Source organism: Podarcis melisellensis (genome assembly GCF_964234715.1).
Source record: "Podarcis melisellensis genome assembly, chromosome: 6".
In the NCBI taxonomy this organism is placed as follows: domain Eukaryota; kingdom Metazoa; phylum Chordata; class Lepidosauria; order Squamata; family Lacertidae; genus Podarcis; species Podarcis melisellensis.
The window spans coordinates 61,829,326-61,843,811 of record NC_138538.1 but is presented as its reverse complement, the minus strand read 5'-3'; the positions used below and the strand labels follow the sequence as shown (position 1 = coordinate 61,843,811).

General features: G+C 40.2%; 1 protein-coding gene across 3 annotated transcripts in view; it reads right to left on the bottom strand.

The window, feature by feature from the left end:
• MIER1 (MIER1 transcriptional regulator) overlaps nt 1–14,486 on the bottom strand; it is a 41,008-nt gene that overhangs the window by 3,455 nt on the left and 23,067 nt on the right. For all 3 annotated transcript variants that reach the window (XM_081915812.1, XM_081915813.1, XM_081915811.1), the window contains 8 exons: nt 12,277–12,397; nt 9,240–9,304; nt 8,004–8,076; nt 6,965–7,116; nt 6,457–6,538; nt 3,205–3,299; nt 2,719–2,846; nt 61–200 (listed from right to left, as the gene is read on the bottom strand). In XM_081915812.1, the coding sequence (XP_081771938.1) occupies nt 61–200; nt 2,719–2,846; nt 3,205–3,299; nt 6,457–6,538; nt 6,965–7,116; nt 8,004–8,076; nt 9,240–9,304; nt 12,277–12,397 (856 nt within the window). The remainder of the gene's footprint in view (nt 1–60; nt 201–2,718; nt 2,847–3,204; nt 3,300–6,456; nt 6,539–6,964; nt 7,117–8,003; nt 8,077–9,239; nt 9,305–12,276; nt 12,398–14,486) is intronic.

The following is a 14,486-nucleotide window of genomic DNA, read 5'->3' as shown; positions in this document are numbered from 1 at the left end:
TGGAAAAATGTTTAGTTTAAGAGATGTCAGGTATACTAAGGACATAGAAATTTTACATACCATTTTGATTACTGCTGCTGGTTGTGCTGTCCTCTCTCTCCGAATGGCTGGTGCTGCTGTTAGAAGTTGTGGGAGGTGGGGAGGGAGCCCGACTAGATGCAGCACTTTCACTTTCATCTAAGAGTCGATCCATGTAATCCCTTAAAGGCAGAAAGAAAACATTTGCTCTTCAGCATGGATAAAGCAGAGAAGTTTAATACAATTGTTTGCTACCGGGATCTTCATTTTCTGTTCAAAGTGCTGTATCAATAGGGCGGCAAAAGGGGAGAAATAGGACCATGTGGGTGGCAGAAACAGAAAAGAGGGCTAAGACCACCCAACTTTGGGCTCTGATCCCATCCATTGCTAGTATGCAGCAGCTGACCGGTTACCCTTGAGGAAATTCAACTCCCCCGGCCCCACCCACAAAAAAGTGCTCTAGAGTGCACCCTTGCTCTAGAACAGTGTTTCCCAACCTTTTTCTGACCGTGGCCCCCTTCTGATCTTGTTTCCTTCCTGTGGCCCCTCATGGGTATAGCCTAGGGGGGCAGCTGCCCCCCATAAATAAGTAAAAAAAATCAATACCAATCTGAGGTTCTGGCCCCTAACAAAAATATTGGCTACACCCATGCGCACCACCCCCTCCTACTGGTAGAAAGGTAGCTATTTAACTGTTTAAATTTTACATATTTTACAATTTTTTATAATTTATACAAAATACAATTACATAAAATGATAGGAACATAATGAAATATTGTTGAAGCAGAAAAATATACAATCATGGAGTTGGAAGGGACCCCGAGGGTCATCTTTATAGTGCAACCCCTGCAATGTAGGGAACACATCAAAGCATCGATGACAGATGGCCATCCAACCTCTGCTTAGAAACCACCAAGGAAGTTGAGTCCAGAACATCCCGATGGAGATCCACATTCCATGTGTTATAAAAATTAAAAATACTTATTTGACCCCAGTTATTTGACACAGGGGGGAAACCTACACATACAATCCAAAAGGCACACAGTATATATGGTATATATATATATACACAGTATATATATATTCTGTACATTTGGGAGAATTTTAAAAAGCAAGTGGTCCTCACTGATCTGAAGCAAAAAGATCTTGTCATCCGGAGGAGCCCTGGCTGCCTAGATAAAACACTATAGCCTCACGCTTACCTGGGAGTAAGACCCACTGAACTCAGTGTGGCGTTCTTCTGAGTAGACAGTTATTTACTTGATGCAAGTCAGTAGCACCAGATGACCCCACTCAGCTAGGCACTGGGGTGGATTTTACCCCATGCCTTGCAGAATTGGGCAGACAGCTCTGATTCACGTGGGGCTGGGGTGGATTGCACCCTGTGGCTTGCAGAGTCAGGCCCAGTCTGCCACTGGGCCCGAGCAGCTCGCCCAGCCCTACCCATTACCACCCCACTACCACATTTACCCGACATGGGGGCTCTGGATCTCGGGCTCTACTAGTCAAAATGGGAGTAGAGTGATCGCCCTCTCTACTGGAAATGAAACCAGGACTGCTCCAAAAAATGCACGGGGCAAAAAGGAGCACTAGGCCCTGGTAGGCCACCCCCTTACTCACTTGTGATTGACCAAGCGGATAGTCAGCCAATAAGTATGTTTTAAAAAATGCTTCCCCCCCTCAGTTCTCACTTCCCGCTGTGGCCCCTCGTGCTGCGGCGCCCCATTTGTGCGATTTTCACCTGTGCCCCACTGGAATATCCCGGGGGGCCATATGGCCTCTGGTTGTGAAACACTGCTCTAGAACATCATTTCAGTAAGACAAACATTAGTGGAAAGCGCACAGCAGTCTATGTACAAATTAGTTTTAAATTTTGCAAGGACATCAATTGTAGAAAGAAACAGTACTGCACAACTGGAAAAAAATATTGTTCATACTTGATAAAGAAACAAGACTTCATAAGACAACATCAACTATTTCTTGCCATTGGTGCTACACCATCTGTGAAACTCAGGAAGGCTTGGCAGTGCCTGGCAAAACACCTTTAAAGTTTCCCCATGCTTTTATGGTATTTTATGCCACTTATATCTGTTCTTTATGTGTCTTATACTTCTTTGTAAGCAACTCTGTTCATTTTCCATTGGAGGGTGGCATACACATTCTTAAACTGAAGTCTCCATCAAGCTCACTCACTCCAAAATGTGTTTTATTTATGCTTATTTTGCTGTAAGTCACTGCAAACTTCTGTGTAACAAGCAACTAACAAGTCTAATAAATCAAGCTGCTTGGAGACAATTATGCCAGCTACTTTTTTTCATGGAACTCTACTCCCTTGGTTTGACATTACATTGCTGGGTACTGTCGTATTGGGAGGTTTTTAATGCTTGATGTCTTTACCATTTTTAGATATGCTGTAAGCCGGCCAATTATAATAATTGCCAGGTATTTATGCACCACTTTGAGGGCTCCCTGGCCAAAAAGCACTATAAAAGACAGACAAGTGCTGCTGTGCTAGGAGAGCCAGCCTGCTGGACTTAGATCAGAATCTAACTGAATGCTAGACTTAGAGGGACCTAGATTCAAACGCTAGACTTAGGAGAGACCCGGCTTCTTGTAAGTGGAACTCTGACTAGGAAGAGCACACATCCATTTCCCATTTCTACACAAACACAAAACCAACCGAAATTGATTACAGCTTACGTTACACCAGGATGCAAGTTGTACTTCTTTTTACCAAATCGGGTCTGTTGAGCAAAGAAGTCGTATCGTTCCGATTTTTTCCACATGTAGTAAAATGCTATGCATTCTCCAACAGATCTTGTCCGTACCTTTGAAAAATGAGTAAACCAAATACTTACTCTGCTTTCTATATAGACTTATGAAACACACTCTGAGATGACAAGACTTGGAGTTGAGGGATTGTTCAAAATGGGGACATTTAGGCAGATTAACATCTTGCCGAACGCCTTAGGCAAGTGCCCCTGAATGACCAGCTAAGCAAACTGCCCTTGCTTCTCCCTCCCAAAACATCACATTACATGTTAAGCTAGATAGGGTAAATAGCACAGTCTTGCTCAGAAGCAGATATGGAACATTAAGGCAATTTTTGCTCTGAATTACTCAGTCGCTGGTTCTACACCCAGGTTTATTGCACTTGGTCTTTAAATCATTACCCAATTCACTAACCTTATTTGCCTGAATCAAGTGAAAATCCTTTCCATAAGCCTTCAATCCTTGTTCAAAATTTCTACATTCTTCTTCTGTCCAGATAGATAGTTCCTCTGAATTTAAGAAATATAATACAAAAGCATATAAATGAAATTATTATTTAGTTCTTGCAACCACCGATAAAAACTTTGCTACTGCTAACGTTCTAGCATTTGTCCAAGAACAAATGAGCCCAATATCCTAAACAAAATGCTTGATTAACTTGGAGGTAGGCTGTATGAATTGTGTATTGATTTGTAATGATTTGTTGGGTCTCTGGACCGTAATAAAGATTGATTGATTATTTATTTAGTTTATCTGTATACCACCCTTCATCCAAAGATCACAGGGTGGTTCACAACATAAAAATACAAAAGAACACAAATTACATAATAAACCAAGAACAAGAAAACATTGAAAAGGCCATAGAATACTCATGGAAGGGGCACACAAAGAACGGCTTTAGATGATGTTCGCAGAGTCCAGGTTGGTATATACCGTATTGGCCCGAATATAAGCCGCACCCTCAAATAAGCCACACCTTTAAAATTCGGGGGGGGGGGGAGAGAGAGAGAAAGAAAGACAATAGCCAAATATAAGCCACTCCCTTAAAATTGGGTTACAGGCTTAAAATCGCTGCGGTTGGTAGAATTCTAACTCCGAGCCCATTTAAGCCTTTGATCTTGCAAGCTCATACAATTGCTCAAATGGCAAATTGCTATTCAACTGCTACAATTCCGTAGGCACTCACACCTGCAAATGGCAAATGAGCAGTCTTGAGCTCACAAATCAGCAAAAAAACATATTTTTTTGTTCCGTTTTACCGTATGTCTGTTTCAGCATCGTCAAAGCCCATTTTTGTAAGGCTGCAAATTTAAGCCGCACCTTAACTTTTAACAGTTGGAATTTGGGGGAAAAGTGAGGCTTATATTCAGGCCAATATGGTATCGGGAGAGGTGGTCCTTGAGATTATTGCATTCCTGATCCATTCAAGGCTTTATAGGTCAAAACCAGCACTTTGAATTGGGCCCAGAAACTAACTGGCAGCCAGTGTAGATGGGTCAGGATATACATTATATGCTCAAGCTATCTTGTCCTGATGATCACCCTAGCCACTGAATTCTGCACCAGCTGAAGTTCCCAAAGTGCCTTCAGAAGCAGCCCCATGTACAATGCATCAGTTTGAATAATCTAGCCTAGAGGTTCCCAGAGCACAGACAACTAGAGTTGGGCTATCCATGTCCAGATAGGGGTGCAGCTGGGCCACCAGGCGAAGCTGATGGAAGGTGGTCCACACCACTGAGGCCACCTGAGCCTCAACCAACAGCAAATGACCCAGGAGTAGCCCCAAGCTACAGACCTACTCCTTCAGAGGGAGTGTAACCTCATCAAGACCAGGCAACCTCCCATCCATCTGGTCTAGGGAACCACCCACTAACAGTGCCTCAGCTCTAAGCCAAAAAATTAGCCAATATACATAGTCATATGCAGACATCTCTTAACCATAACTTTGGGGGGATGGGTGGAGAGAGATTGAGCAGGAGAGGATTGTTTACTATTACACAAAAAGCACAAATGGGGAGCGAAATGCTTGCCTTGTTGCACCCTGTGCAATCTTATCTAATTTCCAGATCACATCAAATGTTGTATTCTGCTGCTTTAATCTTTAAGTTGTTTTCCCCCAACAGTATTACAACATAGTATATATTAACCCCACCTCCACTTTATATATGAATGAGACAGATGTGTGCATAGTTGCCGTATCAAATCTACTTAGGCATATATGTTGTAGAAATAAATTATACTCAGCTTATACTCAGAACAAACTTAAGTTGGTCTCTAAGGCCGCTACTGGACAATTTTTTGTTTTTATTTATTTCGACTGCGTCAGATGAACACAGCTACCTACCTGAATATATGTTATAGTTGGACAATTTTACAGGTTATAGTTGGACAATTTTACGAGGACTCAGTTATATTTAAAGAAACTAGAACTTTTAGAATCACAGAATTCTAGAGTTGGGAGAGGTCTACAAGGGTCATCTAACGAAAGGCAGCTAAAGCGTCTCTGCCAGATAGCCACCCAAACTCAGATTATTCCTCACCAAGGAAGGAGAGTCCACCATCTTCTGAAGCAGTCCATTCCAATCTCAAACAGATCTTACTGTCAGAAAAGTCATCCTAATGATTATTTAGAATCTCCTTTCTTGTTATTTTTATCTTTTGGTTCAGATTCTACCTTCCAGAGCAGCAGAAAACAAGCTTGTTCCATATTGTGACAGCCCTTCAGATATCTGAAGATGGCTATCCTAGCTCCTCTCAGTCTTCTCTTCTCAAAGCTAAACATACCCAACTCCCTCAACTGTTTATCTTGATAAATCTTGGTTGCCCTCCTCTGCACAGATTCCAGCTTTTTGATATCCTCCTTAAACATTTGTCCCTACTGAAATGCATTTTGATAGTTTTGGCCCAGTTCTCCAACCTGTTAAAGCCATTTTGAATGCTGATTCTATATTCTGAGGCAGCGTTTCCGAAAGGTACAATAATCGTATATGCCTTTTGAGTTTTGTCTTACCACTGCACCACCTTCTCAGGCGAATGTAATTTGGGGGTAGTTTTAATAATATTATTTTATATTTGAATTGTTTTATGCAGCTAAAAAAACCTATGATGAAGTAAAACAAAAAAATTATGCTGCCCACCCTTTGAATCCCTTTCATGTATCCTAGGGGGCACACGTACAACACTCTGGTGGCACCTGCAATTTGATGAGCATCCCATCTATTCCTTCATTCAAGTCACAACACCAGGCCCAGGACAGACCCTATGGCACCCCACTTGTCATTATTTTCCAAGAATAACGAGGAACCATTGATGTGCACTCTTAGGGTTCCATCAGTCAAACAGCTACAAATCAACATAATAGTAACTAATAAGTACACCTGAAGGGTGGGAAAACTCTCAAGAGTAAACTAAATTATTGTAATTTTTTAATGTACCTTTCATTTCCTTTTGCATTTTTTCATTTATTTTGTTTCACTGAAATATTTACAATAAAAAAATTAAAACCATAAATATTAAACTGAATTATTTTAAGATCTCTAAAATAATGGATGGATGGAAGATATATATTTGATATATTAAAGGGCTCTTAATGGGGTTGTAATGTTAGGCAGCTTTTTAAATTGGCTGTTTCCATGAAAGGTATTTTTAATGATAAAATATACATACCTCGGGCTGCTTTTACATTAAATCTTAATCTTCTTAGTGCCTCTTCTATATCAAAATTGCATTTCACTAATTCATACAATGCCTGGGAAAGAAGGAAGAAATTATGATCTTCTCAACTATTGTTTAAAAACACTGGAACAAAATCAGTTGTTTCTGTTTTTAAAATCCAGTGTTAAGACAAAGCTAGATCCTGCTGTAGAATCATAGAATCGTAGAGTTGGAAGGGACCCTGAGGATCATCTAGTCCAACGCCCTGCAATGCAGGAATATGCAGCTGTCCCATACGGGGATCAAACCTGAAACCTTGGTGCTACCAGCACCACGCTCTGACCCACTGAGCTATCCAGGTAAGGAACATAGATTTCATATTTCCCAATACATATAAAATTCGGAATCCTTCACCACTCAAAAACATTAGGCAGCCAAGATGAGGGAGTATAATGTGACACACAACAAAATAACCACCAGGAATTTTAAAGCCACTAACAGTTCCAAGTGTCTTAAATACCTGCTCATTGTCTTTAATATGAGATCCTTCAGGAATTGCATCTATTCCTCTCTCATCACCTGTTCGTCTAGAGGCTTCATTAAGGAATTCGATCACTTTCTCTTCAGACAAGTAATCTGGATTCCACAGCAACTGGTCATCATTTTCATACACTAAATTAGAGAAATCAAGACATTATATATTGTCTTAACATCATCTACCTTTAAACCTATCTACCAAATTTTTTTCCATTTACCTCCAAAACAAGCCAAAATGCTAAACAGACTTCCTTGACAGCATTTCTGTCAATAATTCTACACAGAATGTATGGTTTTCTCGGGAAAAAACCAGACTTATTTCTGAGTAGATAACACAGGGCTGAGCTGTAAAGCTGGCAAACCTGAAGAGTTGAGTTCTACTAATAATTGGCGGCAACTTGAAGGATATATATTCATTGGTGACATTATGCAAAGGCTAACTCTTGTAAATGGGCAACTCAGTTCTATCACTTTGCTCTGATGCGAAGCTGTGTGCAACAAAGTAAGTATTCACTCATCATTCATGACAAAAAGCATTGCGGATTGAGACTTCTAACATCTTTGCTTCCCCAGCACCTGCCACCAGAGCCAAACGCTACAAGATCAGTAGGTGTTGCCCAGTGATGAAGCCCTGGACTATGAGAGTCTTAATAGCTGTTACTTCATCTGTCAGTTCCAGGCCAGGAAATTCAGCTGAATACAATTATACTATTGCCTAAATAAATAAATATTCCTTACACAGCAGTTTTCCAGTAACCAAAATAAAGATTCTTATAGAGATTCACTAGGTCATGAGCTTGTTTCTCATTACCATTTTTAACATGATAAAATTAATGGATAGTAACTTTTACCAATGGAATTAATGTGATAATCACATTGCAACATTATGAGAACTGCTAAAGTTTACCTCAATCATGAACCTCATTGGCCACCTTTCCCCCTAAACATCTTACCTCAAATTTGTCAGATCTCTTAATTTGGATCAAATTACCACCACAGCATTAACAGCAATTAAAGTTTACCTTTTTCATTTTCTTTGTATTTAGATATCCCAACTGGAATTTCAGCTTGAAACATGGAGCCCACCATGATTTCCTATATAAAAAAACACATTCACAATAACAAGAAGTGTAATTGAGCACCCATCTGTTGCTATCTATGTATATTATTAAAAAAATATGTAGGTTTAACACAATATGAATGCATCCAATCACTAGAAAATGCAGTTTGAGAAAATTACCTCACTTTAATGAGGTAAGTACTCTGTATTGAGGTAGCACCATCCATTTAACCTTTGGACAAGCTATGAAGTGACAGCAACGTTCCCTTCTGAACAGTCAATTATCTGTCAAAATTGTTCAATGTGCGGCTTTCAGATTGGATAAAGATGATAAAAAGATGTGGAGTTGTATTGTTTCGGTTTTTTAAAGTGACACAAAGGTGCAGAAGTTGCCAACAAAAACATGTTTCACAATACAGTTGATTTGTCTTCTTATATACTACTTAAAAGTAATAAATAACCCCAAGGCAGTTTCCATCTAGCAAATCAAATGCCATCAATAAAAATAACAGCAAATAACCAACAACAATCAATTCAACAGCGCAAATTGAGACTAAGAATCAGGCATGCCCTTCATATGCTCATGTGAACAAGTGCCCTTCACATGCAGTGGGCACCCATTAGAGATATGGCTATGAGGAGGAGGAGTTCAATAACTGTGACACCACTAAAGATAAGGCCCTGCACCAGGTCTCCACTCAGTGAACTGCAGCTGCTACTTGGGCCACCAGCAGGGTTTTCTGCCAAATTCAAGAGTGTGGGCTGACATGGGGAGAGGTGGTTCAACAAATGTGTACCCACAAGACGTGAAGGGCTTTATATATTAGTTTAAGCACAAAGAATTGGCCTTGGTAACAAATATGAAGAAGTTCAGATCCCACAGAATAGGTTTTACATAACATTGCACATAACTGCCTGTAAGGACTCCTACAGCTTACATCCTGCACTATCTGCAGTTTCCAGGCAGTCTTCTAGGGCAACCCAACATAGAGGGCATTACAGTTGTCTGAACAGGAGGTGGCCAGAACATGCAGAACTGTGGTGAGGCTGTCTCATTCCAGAAATGGCCTTAGTGGGCACACCAGCTGGAGCAGAAAATCGCTCCAAACCCTGTGATGCCTGCACCCAAAGGGCACTCACAATGTTCTAGAATACCTTCTTTATTTATATAATAGCCACATATACTAATATAGTATACCTTTTTCCAGTCTTCTGAAGGAATATAATCTTCGTCTTCTTCAGATTCCTCTTCTATTTCACTGTCTATATACAAAAACCAACAACTTTTGCTTAAATGTTAATAGCTACTCTGAGTCGCATTCCTTCAAATACAGTATATCCTAGAGACAGTTTTCTCAAAGTTAATTGGGTATTGAGACATGATGTCACAACCAACTCTATGTGACGACTTGTGGCAGAGATCTCCTTACTGAGTAATACAAAGAACTGTAAGAAGCAAGCAGATTACAAATTTGTAAAAAGTCATTTAAATATCTGTGAACACCATGGCAATGTATTTACCAAAGAACAGCTGCATATGCAAAGTCAGAGAAAGCATGAATTTTAAAGTTTGAAATAGATTTAAAAGGTTTTTTTTAAAATTACATCCCATGTTGCTGAAACCATTTTTGCTAGCAGCCAAACAGCTAGTGACAATTACTATAAAAGAACACAGTTCTGATTGCTGTCAACAGTATGTTTTAATTCTAGTGAGGCCACTAAATAAGTATTGGGCAGATTCACCAGAAATTTTTTTTTTTTTTGCGTAATTTTTATTGGTTTGCAAAAATAAAAATAGGATACAAAACAAACAGTAACGGTTCTCGACTTATTGCTCATAAAGATGACTTCCTTCAGTCTTGCCACAAATTGTCCGTTCTGATAATAAACACTATATTCGCATTTCTTTGTTTGTAATGCCATAAATCGTTCTCATTCACCCCTTTTCTTTTAGGCATTACCCTTTGCTTCTTACAGAGCACCTTTGAAACCCACTAGCGTTGTTTGACCATCAGTTAGGCTTTCCAGATATTTCGTGAAGCTTTCCCAATCTTTAATAAATCTCTGATCTTTTATGTATCTAATTTTTCCTGTCATCCTGTCCATCTCCACATATTCCAGTAGTTTTGATCTCCATTCCTCCAGTGTCGGGAGACCCTCTAGTTTCCAATTTCTGGCTATCAGGACCCTTGCTGCCGTTGTTGCATATTGGAACAACTTGTAGTCTTTCTGTTTTATCTCCCTTCCTACCAGACCTAGCAGGAACGCCTCTGGTCTTTTAGCAAAGGTGTATTTTAGCATTTTCTTCATTTCGTTATAGATACTTTCCCAAAACCCTTTTACCTTTCGGCATTCCCACCACATATGGTAGAAGGTCCCTTCCTTTTCCTTGCACTTCCAGCATTTGTTACAAGATCCATACATTCTAGCTAATTTTGTAGGGGTCAAATACCAGCGATAGAACATTTTCATTAGGTTCTCTTTGAGTAACACACAAGCCGTGAATTTGAGATGGTGTTCCCAGAGTTTTTCCCATTCTTCAAAGTAGATATTGCGACCCAGATCTCTGGCCCAATGGGTCATTACCGCCTTAACTTCCTCATCGGCTAAGTTCCATTCCAATAATTGTTTGTACATTTTGGACAGGGTTTTTATATTGTTTTTCAAAACCTCGGTTTGAAATCTAGAGTTTTTATCGGCATACCCTTTCTCTTTAACATCTTTCCTAAACATTCCATTTATCTGGTGGTAATGCAACCAGTCATTTACTTGGTGCTTCACCTGATCGTACGGCCTCATTTTCCACTTTCCTTCCTCCTTCGTTAGTAGTTGTTCGTACGTTGCCCAGGCTCTCCTGTCACTCCTTTTGACCGACATAACTTCTAGTGGTGACAACCATTGTGGTGTTTTGGGTTCTAACACATCTTTATATCTTTCCCAAACTTCCAATAGAGGGCCCCTAAATATGTGGTTCCCAAATTCCTTATGCACTTTTTTCCGCCCATGCCATAGGTAGGCATGCCACCCAAATCTGTTATCGTGGCCTTCCAGGTCTAGCATTTCATTATCTTCCAGATTTATCCATGTTTTAACCCAGCACAGGCATGAAGCCTCGTAGTATAATTTTAAATCTGGCAGGGCGAAGCCTCCCCTTTCTTTGATATCTGTCAATAGTTTGAATTTTATTCTCGGTTTCCTCCCCTGCCAGATAAATCTAGAAATCTCACTGTGCCAGGTTTTGAATATTTTTACGCCTTAAAATATTTTACGGCGTAAACAGATTCACCAGAAATTGTGCAAGGACTCCCACTTGTACAACGGGGCTTGGGTCAAAGGAGCATTACAAAAGCTTCCCTTTCCTTACCCTGCTCTCCAATGGAAGCTAGGGACAACTCAACCTTCAGGAAAGCACCTCATTTTCTGTAAATCAAACAACTGCATGTTCTGAATCCTCTACGTATCCAAGTCTGATGAACAAGAACCACTGATCTTGGTGGTTAAAACTGAGAAAGCCAGCTTCTAACATTACTGGGGCTGGGGGGCAGGGAGAAACTGATTGTAATGTGGGGAAAAATATTTCCACATGTCCCAACACAGATGCTGAAGTCCTTCCAGACATCTGAAAGGAACTAAAAAAGGCTCACTTCACTGCCTTTGCCTCTCACCAGATTTGCCAAATAAATGTTTAAATTTCTAGCTATTTCCTTATATGTATGGAGCCAACATGTATATTACAGATTTATTACCTGGCCCAAAATCTCCAATCGTTTCATCATTTCATAGCGTTCCTATCCCCACTAAGTGCCAGCAAAAGATTAACACCCACAGAATGCATCTTACAAGGTCTAGGAATGATCTAAATAGGATGAGTTTTCCACAGCTTACTAACCATCACTACAGTCCTGCCCCTCACCCCCCGCATTTTCTCCTAATAATTCCAATATTTGCCAAAGAGCACACATACAAAATAATTAAAATAATTAGTAATTAAATTAATTAATAATTAAAATGTGCCTATATAATTGTTTTTAAAAAGGAAGAACACAAACAAAATTACACCTTATTACTTGCAAGCAGAAACTTGCTTTTGGCACTTGTGAGAGTACCTAAGGCTTATCTCATTCAGTTTTCGGTATGAGAATCCTCAAACACTTATATGGGATCAAATTACAAGAGCTGTTAAAATGTCTGAAAACGGGTTTAGATGACAATGCTTAATACTTTAAAAGACATACTTGCATCAAAGTATTTACACCGCCGTGGGCGAATTATCTCCTGTACAGCAGAGGGCACCGGATCATCGTTGGAGGACTGTGTCTCATCCTCTTGACCAGATGAATCCTTTATGACCTCCTCCTTACAAACAACGAAACAAGACAGCAGCAATTATCATTTCTGCCCTACTTACACAAGTTAACATACAAAATAAAATTGGTATAATTGACAGTGCATCATAACCCATAACAGTAAGAAGTGATGCCTTAAAAACCAAGTGGAAAAGAAAAATGAAGCAGATTAACAGACTAAAATCATACATAAGCTGCACACTGAAAAAAGAAGTTTAACATGTTTTTTAAAACTGAAAGAGGCACAGCAGAGCTGCTCAAAGACAGCATTCCACAGTACCACTGACCAAAAAGGCCCTGTCACATCCCCACTCAGGACCAAAAAAAGGGCTTCTGATGCTAATCTTAATATCTGGCAAACTTCTGCAGCAACACAGTTCCTGAGGCAACCTGGTCCCAAGTCATTAAAGGCTAGAACCAATGCTTAAATCTGAGGAAGCCAAAAGAAAAGAAAAGAAAAAAGAAAGAAAAGAGAAAGGAAAGGAAAGGAAAGGAAAGCAGCTACTGTTTGCTAATATGTTGTTATTTTAAAGGGGGAACTTGCAATCTGAAATCTACTTTTGGCAATTGTAAGTGCAGATTTAGGGATGGGAAGTAAGGAATATGCTCCAATCTTTCATCCCCAGCTAGCAATCTGGCCCTGCATTTTTTACTAATTGAGGTTTTCAAGGCTTTCTTTAAAGGAAAACCAACAGACAGCACTGCAGTAGTATAACCTGGAAGTAACTAGGGATGGATAACTGAGGGTGGGTCTGTATTGTTCATTTGCTGGCATATCACCACTTTGAGACAATCTATCTAGGAAAAAGCAAAACTACTGAAATAATGTAATATAACATCATCACCGTTACAGAATTAGAGTTTGAGGGGTTCCATTTAGCGCAGACTTCACCAACCTAGTGCCCTCCACAGCCAGCATGTTGGCAAAAACTGATCTAGTCCAATCCCTTGTTTGACCTAGGCACATCCAGATTTACAGCATCCCTAACAAACGGTTGGACAGTGTTCTCGAAGCTACGAACATGAGTTTGACCAAGCTGCGGGAGGCAGTGGAAGACAGGAGTGCGTGGCGTGCTCTGGTCCATGGGGTCACGAAGACTAAACAACAACAACAAATGGCTAGCTAGTCTCGGCTTGAAGACCTCCTATAAGGAAACAAATACCACCCCCTACGCCAGGGATGACTATTGTATGACTCTCCAGATGCTAAACTATAACTCAGGCACCCCCAAACTCAGCCCTCCAGATGTTTTGGGACTAGAACCTCCCATCATCCCTAGCTAACAGGACCAGTGGTCAGGGATAATGGGAATTGTAGTCCCGAAACATCTGGAGGGCCAAGTTTGGGGAGGTCTGCTATAACTCTCATCAGTTTACCACCTCTGATTTGTGCAACTGATTCTTTTGTTGACTTGTCAATAAGTTTCTCATAATGTTCACATGAATCTACTCTCCTGTAACTTAAACCCATTAGCTCTAATCTTGTCCTCTGGAGAAGCAGAAAACTTTTTATTTTGCCCACTTGCACATGACAGACTTTCAAAAATTTGAAGAGGGCTATCATATCCCTCCTTGGGCTTCTCTTCAGGAGGATAAACATACCCAGTTCCTTCAACCTTTCCTACATGCTGCCATCCTCTAAGCACATTCTAATGTATCAGTTTTTCTTACTGTGGTGCCCAGAGCTAGAAACAGAAGTCTAAATGAGCTCTGACAACTGCACAATAAAATTTTAACCATTACTTCCTGTGCCTTGCAAATTTTTGGAAATCTCTGACTTGGTTCAGTCTAAAACTGTATTCATGTATTGCAGATGCATCACACTAGATCAGCCTATGATCAACTTCAGGAGGCTCAGAAGGATACCATGGTTGATGGTATCAAAGGCTGTTGAGAGAGCCGAGAAAAGTAATAGGGTTTCACTCCTTCTGCCCATCTCCGGTGCAGGTCATCCACCAGAATTGCCAACAGAATTTCAATTCCAAAATCAGACCAGAAACCAGCATGGAACAGATCCAGATACTAAATCATGGCATGTCTAGATGAGATGTTAGAACATACTTGAAAGCTTGCCCTAATAATCCAGTTTTGACACAAAT